Below are 17,952 nucleotides of genomic sequence, written 5' to 3'. Positions count from 1 at the left end.
ACTTCACCCTCCTGCCTTCAGGATGGCAGTCCTGCCCTCAGCTGGGCTTACAGTGGATCTGTGTTTTGTGGGCCCGAAGCTTATATGATTTTGTATGCCTTTTAAAGAAAATGAATTTACAAATATCAAAATTGGATGGGGCCCCTAGATGGCTCAGTTTGTGGAGCGTGGGACTCCTGATCTCAGGGTTGTGAGTTTGGGCCCCATGCTGTGTGTAGAGATTACTTAAAAATAAAATCTTTTAAAAACATTAAAAAATATTAAAATCGGCATGAAAGTGTTTATTTAGAGAAAAGAACATAATAAATTACAAGTTATAAAAGCTGACAAATAACATGAAATCAAAAACTCAAGAATAACCTAAAATTTTATTAATCATCTGCCTGACACACCTCTGTATTCATTTCCCTGCATTTTTTGGCTGCGTAGTCTATGATTGCCTCTTCATGTGACACCGAGTGGGTAACATCATTTTCGTAGAGAAAAGAAAGGTAATTCAGCCTTTCCTCTAGTATGGTTGACTGAAACTTGTTTTCTATTATTGACAGTTCAGAAAAGCTTTTTTTTCCAGCTTACCAGTAATATATAAATAAAAATTTTGCTGTAAAACTTAGGAAAATCTCGTTTCCTTCATAAATAAACTGTAAGATTTCAGGACACATTTCAAGGTTTCTTGTATAATGACTACTCTTAACCACTCTCTGAATTAATGGGGGTAACCAGCTTCTCTGTTCCTGATGTCACTGGAGGAGGGCCCATCATGAGTTTTGTCATCTTCGTTATCTTTCGTGTTAAGAACTTTAAATTGTTTTATCAATGTGTTCTAATGATTTGCGCCTCTTTATTAACTAGATTATCAAACCCTCGCTCCTCTTTAAAACTGATCTCATTCTTTTTTAAGAAATATTCTTAAAAATTTTTTTTAAATGTTTATTTATTTTTGAGAGACAAAGAGAGACAGAGTGCAAATGAGGGAGGGGCGGAGAGGGAGGGAGACACAGAATCCGAAGCAGGCTCCAGGCTCTGAGCTGTTAGCACAGAACCTGATGCGGCGCTTGAATTCACGGGCTGCGAGATCATGACCTGAGCTGAAGTCAGATGCTTAACTGACTGAGCCACCCAGGCAAACCCCTGATCTCATTCTCTTAATGAATGACTAGGTTTGAGTACAATTTGAAAATGTTTTGTTGCACTTTGATTTCAGAATAATATCTCCTGATTTAACTGCTCACCTGTGTCACTGTTGTTTTGTGTTATTTTTTACCCAACTTTTCCCTTAGTTTTTTTCTTCTTTAAATTTTTTCCCCAGCTTTATTGAGATACAATGGATCTATATAACACTGTGAAAGACATACAACTTTTTTTTTTTTTTAATTAAGCTCTACATCCAATGTGGGATTTGAATTCATAACCCTGAGATCAAGTCGCATGTTCTACTGACTGAACCAGCCAGGCACCCCTTTCCCTTAGTTTTTAAATACATTTAAAGATCACCAAAAGAGGTGCCCTCTGTATATTTCCAATTCAGGAACCTGAAATTTCTCACGGTTTTATCAGTTTTCAAAAAATGTCTACAAACTACAGCTAAAACAGCATATTTCCAATTCAACCCTCCAGTCGCCTCCCAAAAGGCCTAGGCTACTCCAAAGCTGCCTGACATGAGGGGTAGTATCAAGTAGCAAAAGGAGAAAGTGAAGGCAGAAGTTTTCTTAACTGAATGCAGTCTAAACACATTGTTGATGTTTGCAAAAACACAGGATCATGTGAACACACAGCTAAGGTTCCTTCTGGGTCTTGGACAAGGTCCATGCCAGCAAGGGGCCCTGAAGCTTAAATTTTATTAAATAGTTTTTACATAGTAAATCCACCTTTGTGTGCCTAGTATAGGAACTCCCTGTCTCATACTCTCCAAGGGGTGGGGCCCCTTCATTCTTTTGCTAGGGTGAGGCAGGGACAGTCTCCCAGGGACACCGAAGTTGGAGAGGAGATGGCGGGGCTCTAAACTTACTCAGAAACAGCTTTCAACCAGTTCTTCTGATCCGAGAGCTCGGCTTCACCCCACTTCTGGAAGTACCCAGTGCCACCGATTACTGACCCTTTGAGGATTCTGTGATGTAAGTCATGATGGCTTGTGGTTTTCCTAAATGCCAGTTTAGGATCTGGCTTTCCTGGAACTAAGTCAGTTACTGCATGCAACTGCATTCCAATTCCCAAATGTTGTTGATGTCTCTATCCTCCCTGAATTTGTAGATCTATGCCTTAAAAAAAAAAAAAATCATTTTATTGTGCTTTTTTTGTGGGATTTGTGAGGGAGATAAATTACATGTACGTATTCAATCTGTCATCTTTGCTTCGAAGCTGGTTTATTAATTTTTAAATAAGAGCTTTATTGAGGTATAATCCACACACCATAACGTTCATCAAGTGTACAATTTGGTTGTTTTTGGTATATTCAGAGAGTTGTGCAACAATCACCATGATCTAATTTCAAAGACATTTTCATCACCCCTAAAGAAACCCTGTATCTATTAGCATCATGCCCCGTTTTCTCCTCTGCTTCCAGCCCACAGGCAAACCAGTAATGTACTATCTCTATGGATTTGCCTATTCTGGACATTTCATATCAATGGAATTATACAATAAGTAGCTTTTTGTGTTGGCTTCTTTCAATCAGCAAAATGTTTTCCAGGATGATCCATGTTTGGGCATGTATCAGTCCTTCATCCCTCTTTTATCACAGAATAATAGTCCATTGCAGGGATACACGACATTTAGCCACACATCCACTTATCCATTTATCTGTTCATTGAGCGGTGGTCACTTGGGTTGTTTCTACTTTTTGGCCATTATGAATGCTGCTGCTATGAACATTTGTGTACATATTTTTGTGTGGACATATGTTTTCATTGTTCTTGGGTATATACCTCGGAGTGAAACTGCTGGGCCATATGGTAAGTCCACGTTTACCCGTTTACCCGTTAACCCTTCTGAGGAGCTGCCAGACTTCTCCAAAGTGGCTGTGCCATTTTACATTTCCACAGTAGTGTATGGAGTTTCCAATTCCTCCACATCCTCACCAACACTTGTCATTGTCTTTTTTATCTTAGCCACTCTGGGGGCTATTTCACTGTGGTGTGATTGGCATTTCTGTAATGACTAATGATGTTGAACATCTTTTCATGTGCTTAGCAGTCATTTATAGGTCTTCTTTGGAGAAACATCTATTCAAACCCTTTGCCTATTTCAAAAATGGGTTGTCTTTTTAAAAATTTATTATTATTATTTTTTTAATGTTTGCTTATTTTTGAGAGACAGACCATGAGCAGGAGAGGGGCAGAGAGAGAGAGGAAGAATCTGAAGCAGGCTCCAGGCTCTGAGCTGTCAGCAGAGAGCCTGATGTGGGGCTTGAACCCATGAACCATTAGATCCTGACCTGAGCCGAAGTCGGACACTTAACTGACTAATCCATCCAGGCGCCCCATCTTCTTTTATTGTTGAGCTGTAAGAGTTCTTTATTTAGGGTACAAGTGCCTAATCTGATATATGATTTGCAAATATTTTCTCTCATTTTTGAGGTTTTTTTTTTCACTCTTTTAATGGTATGCTTTGAAGCACAACCATTTTAGGTTTTGAAGAAGTCTAATCCATTTTTTTGTTGTTTGTGCTTTTGGTATCACATCTAAGAATTCTCTGCCAAATTCAAGGTCATGAAGACTTACCCCTATGTTTTCCTTTTATGATTTCATAGTTTTAGCTTTTACATTTGGGTCTTTGATCAATTTTGAGTTAATTTTTGTTTATGGTATGAAGTAAGGGTCCTCCTTTATTCTTTTGCATGTGGATATCCAGTTGTCCTGACGCTGTTGAAAGGACTATTCCTTCCCCATTGAACTGTCCTGGCATCTTTGTAAAAAAAAAAAAAAATCAACTGACCATAAATGTAAAGGTTTATTTCTGGAGTCTTAATTCTATGCCATTGATCTACGTGTCTATGCTAGTACCACAATGCCCTAATTATTGGACTTTTGTTGTAAGTTTCAAGATTGAGAAGTATTGAGCCTTCCAACTTGGTCAAGACTGTTTTGGCTACTCTGTGTCCCTTGCATTTTCATATGAATTTTAGTGGTTTATTTTTTATATTTAAATCATCACTCCATTTAGAGTTTGAATGTTGGCCAGCCAGTTGTTTAGTTATTTTAACATAATCTAAAAAATAAACTATCTTTGACAAATCATTTTATTAGGGTTAAATACTTCTATTCCATACCACAGACCTGTCTACTCTTTGGCCAGTAACACAGATTTAATTATTTAGGGTTATAACAGCTCTTAATTTCTAGACAAACAGATCTCTTCCCATTACATTTCATTTTCAGGTAATTTACTGGCTATTTTAATTTGTCTTAATATTTATTTATAAGTTTATTTATTTGGGGGGGAGGGGCAGAGAGAGAGGGAGACACAGAATCCCAAGAGGGCTCTGTGCAGAGCCCGACATGGGGCTCAATCTCATAAACTGCAAGATCATGACCTAAGCCAAAATCAAGAGTTGGATGCTCAACCTTCTGAGCCACCCAGGTGCCCCTGTGTTACTTTTTTTTTTTTTTAACTTTTTTTTACATTTATTTATTTATTTTTGAGAGACAGAGAGAAACAGAACACAAGTGGGGGAGGGGCAGAGAGAGTGGGACACAGAATCCGAAGCAGGCTCCAGGCCCTGAGCTGTCAGCACAGAGCCCAACGCGGGGCTCAAACTTACAAACCATGAGATCGTGACCTGAGCTGAAGTCGGAAGCTCAACCGACAGAGCCATCCAGGCGCCCCTCCCCTGTGTTACTTTTTAAGATGAACCTCAAAATCATAGGTGGTGCGCCCCCCTCCAAAATCAAGATACTTATTACTGAAAATGCATTATATTTATAGATTAACTTCTGAAGATCTTACATTTTTACAAATACTACATTTGCTCATTCAGGGCCATAACATTTCTTTCCATTTATTCAAGTCTTTTTATTCGGTCTTTTAGTCTTAAGAGTTTTTCCATATAGGTCCTCTACTTTTATTTTGTTTAATACCAAGATCCCAAAGTAACACTTACATGTGAAATTTTTAGCCCTACACAGGTCTTAGGTACATTCCACGAGATTTTTAATTTTTGGTTGTACTGCAAATGGAATTCTCTTTCTCATTTTATTGGCCTGGTACACAGGAAAGCCATTGGGTATTAAATATTTACCTTGAAACCATTCATCACACCTATATACTTAAGTTATACAGCCTGAGAAACTCAGGTAGGAAAAAAACCCCCAGAATTAGATTTTCTAAATAGACAAGTCATATCACTTGAAAATAATGATAAAATTTCCCTTTTCTTTCTCAATGTTTCATACCCACTTCTTGTCTTGTGTGTTATAGCAAGAAAAATGTTTCTGACTTTAGTAAGAATGGTTCGAATCGGATCTTTCACTATTAAATAGGAAGAAGGCTACTGGTTCCATTCAGAAAGACTTCTAATAGCAAGGAAATATCTTTTTGTTTCTAGTTTCCTAAAAGACACAAAGATTGGATTTTTAAGTTATATCACAGTGCCTTTTTCAGCATACATTTAGATGACCAGTTTGCTCTCTTTGACCCAGTACTGTGATGAACTGTGCGAATGTATTTCCTAAGACTGAGCCACTGCTTCCTTACTGAAAAAAATTCTGCTTGGTAAAGGGTCAGGTTAACTAGCTTTGCTGTGTATGCATCTTGCTTTCTGATTATGCCACATAAGCCCCTCAAGTGCAGGGACTGAATGTTACGGTTCTTTGCAACTCCCGTAAGTACCGTACAAGGTACAGTGTTATTTTCAACCTTTCGTTGAATGGATGTTCGGTAAATATTTATCGAGGGCCTCCTTTATGCCTAGAACTCTGCTAGGTTCTAGCAATATCAGGATGAACAAGACGAACTCATTCTATGATCTCATGGAGCTCATGGTCTAGTTTTGCGCACACAGTAAACACTGGATAAATGATTCAACAAATAAACAAGTACATGGCCCCAAGGGCCCTATATAATACCATACTCTAATTTAAGTTTCCTGAGAAAAAAAGTACTCTCAGATAAGGCTTTAGAAAGAACAAATAAAGGTAATATCACTGTCTTTGGGTCTCCCAGTCCTTATCCGACTCAAACAAAAGCTAAAAAGGGGAAAGTGCACTCGTGGAGACCGAGGAAACGGAGGTGGCCTTTGGCGTCCACAGTAAAGCCAGGTGACGTTATCAGAGTGTGGGTTTAGGGAAAACCGACATTTCAAAGAGCTTAAGAGGAAATATGAAGGGAGAAGAGTCTCCTGGGCTTATTCCAAGGCTGCCAAATGGTTGATATGCTCCCCTCTGTCGGAGAAAGGGCCAGAAAACTGGGGCAGGTGCCCCACCACCACTGAAGCAGTCAAAGGTGGCGACGGGAAAGCGAGTAGAAAGAGCAAAACAGCCACCCTTCAAGCCGCTCTTCTGCCTCTTCTTGCCACTGCCTCCCTGATCTCCCCCTGTGGCACTAGGGACTTCTTCGGGACAGACAGCTGCTCTGGAAGGCGTGTGGCAAGAGCAACAGCATCGCAGCGGCTCCTCGGCCCAACTGGGGTGGTGGGTCGAGGCTGACAGTCCTCCAGGACCCGGGAAGGCTCACTGGGCCTCGGGACCTCGGTTCCCCTCCTCCTCACAGCTTTCCTTAGGCTCTCCCCTTGGCATGCGGTGGGTAAGCAGAGGTCCGGAGAGAAGACAGGGCCTGCTCCCCACAGGATGTCTCTGCTCTGGAAGAAATCAAGAGGGCTCTGAGCTCCCGGCCTCTGGAGTAGGCTTCCTTACTTGGTTCTACTTGCCATTCCGTAAATATGAGCACCGGAGGGCAGGAGCAGGGATATTTTGGTCTGAGCAACAAAATGCAGAGAGCAGTTCTCTCAAGCGTACTCTCCTCCAACCCCCAACATGCCCCACCTCAAAACAGAAAAAAAGTTCTATGTATACAGAGGGAAAGGGGGAAAGATTTACTTTCACAATAAAGAAAAGTCAACAGGATGTTCTCCAAAGCTACAAATACACTTTTTCAAACAGTAAATATCTCTATTAGCAGCACGATGCCAGTTGGCTAATTCTGTCTGTCTCAGTAAAACCTTTCCAAAAAAGCTCCTGCTCTTGTGTAATGTCTATTTACAAAAACAGCTCTTTTGCATTTTCAATTTGCTAGGTTTCTCAATCTTTTGCTTCCCCACCCCCTCTGCTGCAGAGGCAGAGACAAGAGGCAGGCCCAGATGGCAGTTGGGTGGGGATCCCCTGGTCACCCCAGCAGATCCCTCGAGCCCCGCCTTCTTTGGAGAGTCCTCTGCTTCCATTGCAAAGATGAGTGGAAAGAAGCTGAAACCTACACATTCTTCCCTGGTCTTCACCTTGGCCTCTGGAATTCGTTTCTGCTGAATGTGAATAAGCCTCGGCCTGGCTTGGGGGTGGCAAGAACCCTGAAATGATTCAGTCTGTGCCACCCCACACTTTCTGATGGATCACAGTTTTGGGGGCAGGGAGGAGGTGAGGGAGGTGAGAACGGAGGGAGGGCTGAGCAAAGAGTAGGCGGCAGCTGATAGTGGCTGAAATCCTGGCTCCCCGGGGAGTGGTCTGGGCCTGAGTCACTGTCTCGGCAAGAGCAGGAAGGTGGGCGAGAGGCAGCAGCTTTTGAAGGCTGGAAGGACAAGCCCCTCCCCCGTCCCGGCCCTTCTGTTACCCTGTCCTTGGGTCACTGCCTTCCCTGGTCTGAGGCCCCACCAAGGCTATCGCCACCTTGACACTGGGAGAGAGAACAGAGAGCCGGGGGGCCCGGACAGGGCTTCTGGAGAGGCAGCCGGCTCCGGCAGAACAGCTGCTTGCTGGGTGTCATCCCCTCTGCAGGGCCAGCTGGCCATGATGCCAACCGGCCACACAAAGTTCAGCCTGAGCAAGGACGTGAGAGACCCCATCACAAGGGGAAATGAACTGAGCTGCAAAATACCCATTTCCAGCACCTCTGACCACAGCGCCCCCTCTCACCCCCCACCGCAGTCCTTCCTTGAAATTAGCCACATCTAAAACCAGAGCAACACACACTACCCTACTGGCCACCAGTCCGAGGAGGTATGTGTGTGTTTAAAAATAAAAGGCATGACTCTGTGACTTGGCTGACTTGTCACTTGGACTAGAACAGTCCCCCAGCTCAGCTGTGATCCCTTCTTCCCCACTGTTCCCCAGGCTGACCTCTGAGAAGTTTAGACAGAATGAATCACAGAATGGTCAGTGTGATCTCACAGAACGTGAGATCACAGAAATCATCCAATTAAAGTGACCATTTATGGAGCATCTACTATTGCTGGTTTGGGCTGGGTACTTCAGAAACATCCGCTTATTTAAAGCGGTCCACTCCTGTATTCCTCACAAGAGACACTGCTCTGGATAGGGGGGCGCGCTCTGGAGCCATACTGACACTGCTTGGCTTTAAATCCTTGCTCTGCCAGCCGCCAGCTGTGAGGCTTCGGACAAGTTACCTAACCTCTCTGTCTCTCAGTTTCCCTGTCAATAGACTGGGACAATAATATAGCTATCACGTGGGGTCGCCGTGAAGGCCAAATGAGTTTAGTGCTCAAAACAGATCCTGTCGTAGGTCAGCAGCCTGTAAGTACTGGCAGTAAAGGCAGTGGTGGTGATATTTTGATGATGAAGATCAAACTGAGGCCCGAGGGGGTGGCTCACACTCAGTTACACAGAGGTAAGTATGGTTAGGAAACCTGAAACAATTCTTTTCTGTTTGGGGGGCAATCAGCCACCGCCAGGCCCCCCCAAGTGAATCCATTTGCCAACAATGAATGGGGACTTCCTCCCAAGTAGTAAAAGGATCTGTCACAGAAGTCTGGAGGCTGATGGAGCATCTAAAGGTCAAGAAAAGGGAGGAAAGAAGGCAATTCAGGGAGGGAGGTTGTTTGTTTATTTTGTAGCTCTTTAGAAAATGGGTTCTCCCATGTTATAAAAGGGAAACAGAAGGCATTGCGAGGTGAAAGTCTTCTGCTTAATCCACAAGCCGGAGACAAGCCTCAGGGGCCTGCTTTCCATGCTGATGGGCCCACGGTGGCTCAGATGCCCACAGACTGCGAAGTGCCGGGCCAGTTGTTTAGCTTCTGAGGCACGAGCTCTAATCTCATGTTCACTTCTATCTCTTACCAACGAAGGATTGTACAAAGAGCTTTCAGTCTACCTTTTCTCTTATCTGCTGAAGGTTTGGAAGCAGGCTGGAGGAGGAGGAGGAGGAGGAGGAGGAGGAGGAGGGCTGAGATGGAAACTCGGAAACTCGCTCCTAGGCCCACTGTCTTGGGACATCCTCACCTACCGGCCGTAGGAGGCAATAATTCCCTTGCTATGAGCGGTGAGGTCAGCTCTAGTTGTGATGGCAGTCAGGCTAGGCATGACAAAAGTTAACAGAGAGTATTATAAAATATTGCCAACACTCAGAAAGTTAGAATACATAATAAATACTCCTGTATTCACCTACTGTTATCGCGTTTCTAATACTGAGCCACACTTGCTTCAAATCTTACTCTTTAAGCAACGCAACAGCTCAGATACTGTTGATGCAGTCTGATTCCATTTCCTTGTCTCTCCTCATGACCTTAGCGGTCACCATGACCCTGAATTTAGTATGTATTATTCTCACCCTTTCACTACATTTGTTTAAATCCGTGAGCACAATACAGTATGGTTTTATAGGTCTGAACTTTATAAAAATAGCACAATATTGAATGTATTACTTTGAAACTAACTTTTTATGACCAGCATTCTGTTTCTGAGATTTGTCCGTGTTGATAGATATAGCTGCACTTCATTCATTTTGACTACGTGTTTCATTACGTAAAGACAGCACATATAGGCTGGACATCATAAACAATGAAGCAACTAATACTCCCCTGCACTCACCTGCTGCAGGAGAGCTCAGGTTTCTCTGGGTGACTGTAGAAATCTCCAAAGTGATTGTATTGTGTCAATTTTTACCTCCACGCTCTATGCCACCCTGCACCCGATGCCAGTGGATGGGAGCTCCTCCTGATTCTCATCCTTAGATACTTGGCATTGCCAGACTTTAAAATTTTTGCCAGCCAGATGGCTGTGAAATGGCATCTCATTGTTACTTTAATCTGCTTTTCTCTGATTACTAAGAAACCAACATCTTGGTATAGGCTTTTGTCCATTTGGGTTTTCTTTTCTATAAAGTGATGACGTTTTTCACATCTATGGATTAAGTTCTTATAAAGTACATGGCTGGTGCTCTTCATAGTTGCCCCTTCTGTATTTCTTATTATAACCCACGAAAAACAACTAAGTAAACCAACAACACGGAGTCATAGCTATTAGCTGATAGCCTGAATATTTGTAATAAACACCTAGATCAGTGTGTTTCTAAATGGGATCACTCATCAATCATGTAAACCGCTATACATTATTCCAGTGTGTTTGCCCACAACACACCAGGTCCAAATTAGACATGGGATCAATTGAAATGCATCATTCTTTTAAAAATGAAATAGAACATAATAGAAAATATAGGAATGCATCACACATATACCATGTGAAACTTTTATTTGAAGTATAAATGTTTTTGTGTGCTGCAATAATGAAGGTTTTTTTCTTTCTTTCTTTTCTTTTCCTTTTTTTTTTTTTTTTTTTAGGCTTCATGCCCAGCGCAGAGCCTAACACGGGGCTTGAATTCACAACCTTGAGATCAAGACCTGAGCAAGAGTCGATGCTTAACTGACTGAGCCACCCAGGAGCCCCTCAAAGGTATTTCTAACTGCAAGTTGTGGTCAAATAGTTTTGGAAGCCACTGTCCAAGTTAGCCCCCTGGCTCCATTCTTCCTCTTGCCTGAAGTACAGACTGTTGCCATATTAATCTGATTAACTCACTGGTTTCCCCATGCCACTTCCTTGCTCAAAACCTTCAAATTTCAAAAGCTTAAGCTCAATGTCAGTCCCTCAGCATGGCACTCAGAGTACTGACAGTGGGGCCCCAACTGCCATCAACGAAGCCTCTACCCAAATCACTACTTGCTAAACCCAAGTTGGTCTCCTGACCGTCCACCCCAAATACTCTTGATGCATTCCGTCTCCACACACCTTTTCCACACTATTCTTCTAATGTGGACCCCTCGCCCCCCACTGTAAAAAATCACATCCTCTGAAATCTTTCTTGACAATGCCACACCAACATTTATTGGCTGTCATTCCTATGAATCCCGGGCACTTTCCAGACACTGGCTGAAGATAAGTATCGATTCTCACAGCCTTCTGACTGTCTACCAGTATTAAGTATCAGCACAGGCCCTAGTACATTATAAATGTTCAATGAGCATTAAATCAACAAAAATTTTATTGAGCATTATCTGTGTGCAACATGTTATCCTGGGTCCTGTTTAATGGGCTAGCTACCAAAATAGTGGGTTCGGGGAAGCAACAGCTTAACTGCCAACTCCAAAGCCACTTCAACACACGTACATCAAGAGTACACAGAAGAAAACATCTTTGATGAAGAAGCTGTGGGACTCAAGATACTTGCCTCTTTCCAACTATTCCCAAATCTGGAAAGAGCCCCTTCCCCTCTCATTACAAACAGCTGGAACAAGAGTGAAATGTTTTACATTTGTGCCCAAAGCAACGTCAAATACAGGGTCTCACAGACTCTTCAAGGGGGTCCCTGCCTTCTGGGCATGACCATGCTCGGTATAGAAGAAAAAAAACCTGGGGGGAGTCTGGCCTGTCCGAAGTGAGTGGGAGGGCCACCCAAGGCGGGGAGGCCTCAGAGTACCACAAAGCTGACATGGTCCAGAACACCTGGAGGTCTGCAGGACACAGGACTTCCTCTTCACTTTACATGTGAAAACTGACAACTTCCTGTAATTCACTACCGACCTGGTAGTGTTCATACAGACCAGCAAAGTAAAATAGCGTCCTTTGGGACCCAATCAGCTTGGGAATGGTCTTCCACTTTTCAAGCACAGAGAATACTCAGATTTTAGTTCTAGCTCTCCCAGGTACTCCGTGAGTGAATTCTAATAACTTGTCAAAGGGAGATAATAAGACCCGAACTGCATACTGCTAAGGGTAGATGTGAGGACGAAATCAGATAATGGATGGGAAGGTAACTTGAAAAGGTAAAAGCACTATACGAATGCATGATAGCAAGAGTAATACTAGAGGGAAAAGAGATTCCACTGAGAACATGTTTGAAACAGAATGGATGGTTCAGACTAACCCAGCAGTTTACCTTCTTTCCTTTATAGTCCGTTAATTTCATTTAACAATTACTGACTAGGTACTTACTATGTGCAAACAGTGTGCATACACAAACGTGAAGAACTTGTAGATTCTGTCGCCACGGAGTCTGTGTGGGAGAGGAACACGTTTTTGGTCCCTGGAAGGACGTGGAAGTGCTACAGGAGTTCTATGCAAGTTCGGAAGAGGATAGTTTGGGGAGGGGGTGGAGAGGAGAGGGGAGAGAACAATCAGAGACAGCCTCAGGGAGGCGCTGAGGCCACTTCTTCCCTCTTTGATTTAACAACAGCACGCTTAGAGGCTCTTCATTTGAGGAAGTGGCTTATAGGTTCTGCACATTTTTATCTGAAAACTTTTCCTGAGCTGAGGCAAGCCAGGAAATGGAAAAAAAAAGTGCTCATTCATACATTCAGTAAACATGCACTGATTGCTGGGAATACTACTAGGGATATAGTGATGACCAAGCCACAGTCCCTTTCTCAGTAACTTGCAGACTAGGGGGTCACTGACAAGTAAACCAACGATTCAAGTACAGATACTAATGAGGGTCAGAGCAAGGGGACCTGGCTCAGTTTAGAGGGGTGTGGGGGGCTGTTCAGGGGAGACCCTCAGAAGAGGCAAAGCCTGCCCTTATTCTGGAAGAATGAGTGCACCTTGGCCTGGTGGATGAGGCGGCGAGGGGTGGGAGCAAAGGGCATTGCAGCAGAGGAACAATGCATATAGAGGGGCAGAGGCACGAGGGCCAGGGAAAGCTGAGACACAGGAGTAACGTGGACAGCCAGATCCAGAAAGGCCTTATAAGTTATGGCCCAGAGTCAGGCCTTTATCCTGAAGATGATGGGGAGGGCATATAGGGTGAGAACATGCGGGGGGGCAGGTCCCAAGGAATACCAATATTTAAGGGGCAGACAGAGGTAGAAGAGCCCAGAAGAGTCAGAAAACAATCATATTTGCATAGTCTCCATTTTTTTCACAATAGGCTTGGGTGGCAGCGTCAGCTTGGATTATCCATTCCATGTCAGAGGTGGAGAAAACAAGACCGAGGAAGGTCAAATGCCTGACCAGGCCACACTGTGAAGGAGGGAACCAGAACCTGAACTCAGCCCTCTACCTCCCAGCCACATTTATCTGCACTGACTCTAATTTCCTTCATTCTGAGTCAAACCTCTGGATCCCTAGTATAGGAAGATTTCCTCCAGGACTACTTTTTCCCTTGACATTGAACCCAAAGAGCATCAAGGCATGTGGTTTCAGGGAAGGCTATAACCCCTGAAGACAGCGAAGCCAGGTAAATAAGCCAGATTCTTCTTAATTCTGTTGAATTCTCCCTCCATACAATAATAAAGACACACACACATAAGAAGAGAGAGGAGACCAGCAGAAGGAGAGAAGAGGGAAGCACCTGACTTAAGCCCAAATGGTGAATCAGTGATCTGACATATGAACATAAAATGCCTCCTTCCTCGCAGGGCACACCACTGGACAGCCTGGCTTAAAGACACGTGGGTGGTCGGTGGGTGAATGCATGGGTAGATGAACAGGAAGGCAGCAGGTACCCACAAAACAAACGGGGTGGGCGGGCTGCATGCACAGAGGAAGCGGGGAACAAAGACCTCTTACTCTTCATGCAAAATCCACAGTGTGCAAAGGGCATCAATATTGGACATTTCTCACTGTGACATTTTGAAAGCCTGGCCTAGCCCAGAACAATGGTTACCCTCTGGGGACCAGGGGCTGAGTGCCCCTAGGCCTTATTCAATGATGGCTTGGCATACCCCATGTGCTTGGTGAACTCGACCTTGGGCATCAGCCTCCCATGATGGCTCTACGTCACTCTGGTCTCTTCCCCCACTGAGAATTCCAGTCTTGGATGAATGGATGGATTCATTCTGGGAGCAGGAAAACCACTCCAGGAGTGAATCAGAAGGACCCAGCCCTGGTCCCTTTGCCAGCCATTGAGCCAGGAACTGAGTGTGATTGTGTGCCCAGGCGCCGGTGCTGTTCCCCTCTCAGGGAGATAGGGTCAGGGTCCACGTAAGAGATGACGTAGTCGCCCTCTAAAGAAGAAGAAAAAGGAATCTCAGCTTTGAGGGACAAAGCCGCCCTTTTGGTTCTGACCCTCAGTCCAAGGAGGTGCCAAGCTGCACATGTACTAATAAGTTAATTCTACAGGATAAAAGTCGCAGCTTTTGCTGAACAGTTAGTTGTCAATTTCAATTCTCTGCAGCCTGACAGACCTCAGGAAATAGGCTACTACTTTTTCAGAAAAAAGCTTCTTCATGATGGGTGGGAACAGCACGCCTCAGATCACCAAGAGAATATTCTACTCTGGTCTGGGCTCTGTTCTCCTCCCGATTTGTGAAGAAAAGGTCAATTTATTTTTAAATTTGTAAATGCTAATGTAAGCAATATAAAGCATCTGAACTTCCTGCTTTCTTACCTTGAAAAATTAAGCAAGAGAACTCCAACGATTCAAGGTGCAGTAGGCAAGAGGACATCTGTATCACGAGGCTGGGAGACCCAGGCTGACATTTTAAGGAAGTAATTCCTCTAGGAAAGGGAACTGAAGGATTGCCACTTTGCCCATCGTTAACTAGGTTATAACAAGATGGGAAAGTTAGCTAACTTTCAAGGCTCTAGCCCCGTATCGGCCTCCTGGAGCTAAGGTGGAGGGAAAAGGAACAGTTCCTACCGGGGCTTATTAGGGCACTGCTCCAGGCTGCCCTCGTGTGCAGGCACCACCTGTCTAACGTTTGTCCATCAATCTTTGTCTAAGAAACAGGAGGGAGGAGGGGACAGAAATGGTTTAAATTTTGTATTACAGAATTGTCCTGAACACTGACTGACATTAGCTGCTTGTCGCCAGAGCTTAGTCTCCACTAATGGTCAAATGTGAGCCTGTTAAGTGCCTTCCTGAAGGATACTCTACTATCTTCATTCGTTCATGACTAGTTATCACACATTTACTTTGTGTAAAGAAACAGCTAGACTATGAGGACAGAGTGGCAAACATGTTCCCGATGCTAATGGACCCTGGATTCCAAAAGGTTTGATTCATCTTGTACATCCCCGGGGGGGTGGGGTCAATGTATTCAGACAAGCAAACTACGGCTGGATCCTCTGAGGTTTCGCATTATGGATATGCAGGTCCTTGGGCCTGAAGGTAAGGCCCTTTGGGCAAACTGAGTCTTACAAAATAAATCAACCATTAAATATTCTGAAGTATCTACCATGAACCTAGCACATATAGCAACATACCTTCCAACTCTGGAGTCGTGACTCTACATCTCTGAGACTCCTAGCGTCTTTTCTCATGGCCTGTTAGTCCCCATAATGTTTAAGCTTACCAACCGCTATTTTCAAGAGAAAGCAGTGAGTGGGTAATGGCCCTGGAAATGATTAAAACTAGTCCAATCCCACACTGGGAGTGTGGGTGTGGGTGTTCAATTCTGGACCTTTCCAAAAGAGAAGCAAGTTTTGTCCTTTGAAGACTGTTAAGTGGTGCAAAGGCTAGTCATCTGAAAGCGAGTGGCTGTTTGATCAGTGAACTGGGCCCAGACTGCCAGTGAGGGCTACAGCTCTGGGGCCGCGGGAGCGGTGAAAAGATGCCCACAGGGAGAAAGAAGGCATTTACTCCACCTCAGCGGATATTTACAAGAGGAGGAGACGGGAAAGTTCCTCACTTCAAGCAGCTGGGAGAAGACGGGACGAGCTTGGAGGAGAAAGAGTCAGGAAACAGACGCAGGATTCCAGGCCAAGGAGATCCCCCGCCCCATATCCCGGTGAGTCCTGCCGACAGACGGAGCCTCCGGGAAAGCACCGGAGGAAGGGCCCTCGAACGACCCTGGGTGGAGGGTCCGTGTGGGCAAGGCAGGCAGCGGGGGCGAAGGGACTCAGGTGGGCGCGGGCAAGGCGCACGGCGGGCCTGGGGCTCCAGCGGCTGTGCTGTCCCGGCCTCACTCACCAGCTCATGGTCCTGAACCTGGCCCTGCTGCCGGGGTCCTCGGCCGCTACAGGGTCCTCAGGGATCACTTCCGGATTCAGCCAGTCTCCAGGAAGTGACGTGAACCCCGCCCACTGTGCCCGGAAGAGGCGGGGGTGGGCGGGGCGCGGGGAGTTAACCCTTCCGCGGCGGCGGGCGTCCCGCGCACTTGCCCGGCTCGCGACCTGGGGTATTGCCTCACGGGGCTTGGGGTTCAGCCTGTGCCGGCGGCGTGGGAACCCCCGGGTGCGTTTTCTGCCTGAGACACTGGCTTGTAAAATTCTCATTCACTTACTACACGTGCCTCTTAACCTTGTTATTGCCTCAGTTTTTCTGTCTGTAAAGAGATTTCTAATCCAGAGACAGTAGCCGTATTTGTTGATGAGAGAAGGAGCCATGGGGTCATCTGAAGTCTGGGGAGACTTACATTCACTGTATGGTCTTTAATATCTTTTAAATTTTGTACCCTGCACATGCCTTACCTGTTACAAAGAAACAAATGGATCTGTTCCCTTCTGTGAGATGGCATAGGGCTCTGAATATAAATAGGTGCTTTTCAGGTTGGAAATGTTCTGTAGCTTTAACCAACAAAAGAGAAAAAAGAGTAAGGATTGCTCCATGTCTCCCAGTCCTTCCCTCTCCTCCCCTCTACAGAACCCAGATGATGTGAATGGTCCCATTCTTTTTACTTGGTCATTTAACAAATATTCACTGAGCTCCTGCAATGTGCCAGGCACTGTGTTAACCTAAAGGATACAACCATGAAAAAGAAGTAAGGATCTTGGCCTTATTCTCTCCCAGAGCTACTTACCTAGAGAGAGAAGTAACTGGCAACTAAGTAATAACATAGGTTGGAAAAGGACAGGGCGCTGTGGCTGCCTATAAGGGGCTCCTGCAAGCTGCCCATGGGTTTTAGTGAAGGCTTCTACGAGACACCAATGTGTAATCCAAGTCCTGAAGGCTCATCAGGCTAGGTAGGTTAATCCTAGATGAGGGCTGGAGAGGGTCCAGGGAGAGGAAACCTGTCTTAGCTGAGAAGGGGACTGAGTTCCAGGTAAACGGCTCACTTTGGGTCTCCCAAAGTCAGAATCCAGGTCCTTAGTGCCTCAGAAGCTGCCTGGGGTCCAGGGCCATGTTGGCCTCCTCACCCCTAAGAACCTCTCTGCGTTAGAAGAGAGGAGCAGGCAGTGAGGCCTGTACAGGTTAACTGCTGGGCCCACAAGGGCCTTCTCTCTGAGAATTCTCTTCCTTCAAATGGATCTTAAGTGTTTTAGGGTCATTTGGAGAGCAGCTAAGTCATTGAACAGAAGGCATGTGTTACTTGTCCTGACTTCCCAGGGCAGAGTGGACGGCTTGGTCAGGAGGAATAGGGGGCTCAGAAGATCGTCCACAAGAGACAGTCTCTCATTTGTGTTTCCTGTTTCCATCTTTGAGGGTCTAGAGTTTGACTTAACAGAGGTTTTCCAGCCAAGTGTGTTACACAGATTGGCTTCATCACCATGTTCTTCCTCAGGAAACAGGCCAAAATGAGCACTAGAGAAAGCTTGAAGAATAAAGATGAGGAGAAGTCACCAAAAGGCAGCCAGGGCACAGAGTGGGCAAAGGGAGGGACAGTCCCTGCTGCTGTGTACAAGGTGTGGTGGATGCTGTGGT

The 17,952-nt window shown here is 44.9% G+C and overlaps 1 protein-coding gene and 1 long non-coding RNA gene across 2 annotated transcripts in view; one reads left to right on the top strand and one right to left on the bottom strand.

Annotated features, from left to right (window-relative positions):
- Positions 1-16,440, bottom strand: part of BIN3 (bridging integrator 3) — a 42,270-nt gene extending 25,830 nt beyond the window's left edge. Inside the window, exon 1 of the mRNA XM_003984702.5 lies at positions 16,282-16,440. Within this exon, the coding sequence (XP_003984751.1) occupies positions 16,282-16,289 (8 nt within the window). The 5' untranslated portion in view covers positions 16,290-16,440. The remainder of the gene's footprint in view (positions 1-16,281) is intronic.
- Positions 1,777-16,658, top strand: LOC123384821. The gene is made up of 2 exons (XR_006596478.1): positions 1,777-2,114; positions 10,718-16,658. It is a non-coding gene; the product is annotated as an uncharacterized LOC123384821 (long non-coding RNA).
- Positions 16,659-17,952: the final 1,294 nt, after the last annotated feature.

Source organism: Felis catus, chromosome B1, assembly GCF_018350175.1.
Source record: "Felis catus isolate Fca126 chromosome B1, F.catus_Fca126_mat1.0, whole genome shotgun sequence".
In the NCBI taxonomy this organism is placed as follows: Eukaryota; Metazoa; Chordata; class Mammalia; order Carnivora; family Felidae; genus Felis; species Felis catus.
Note: the sequence above shows the minus strand (reverse complement) of the source record. Positions and strands in the feature narration are given on the sequence as shown.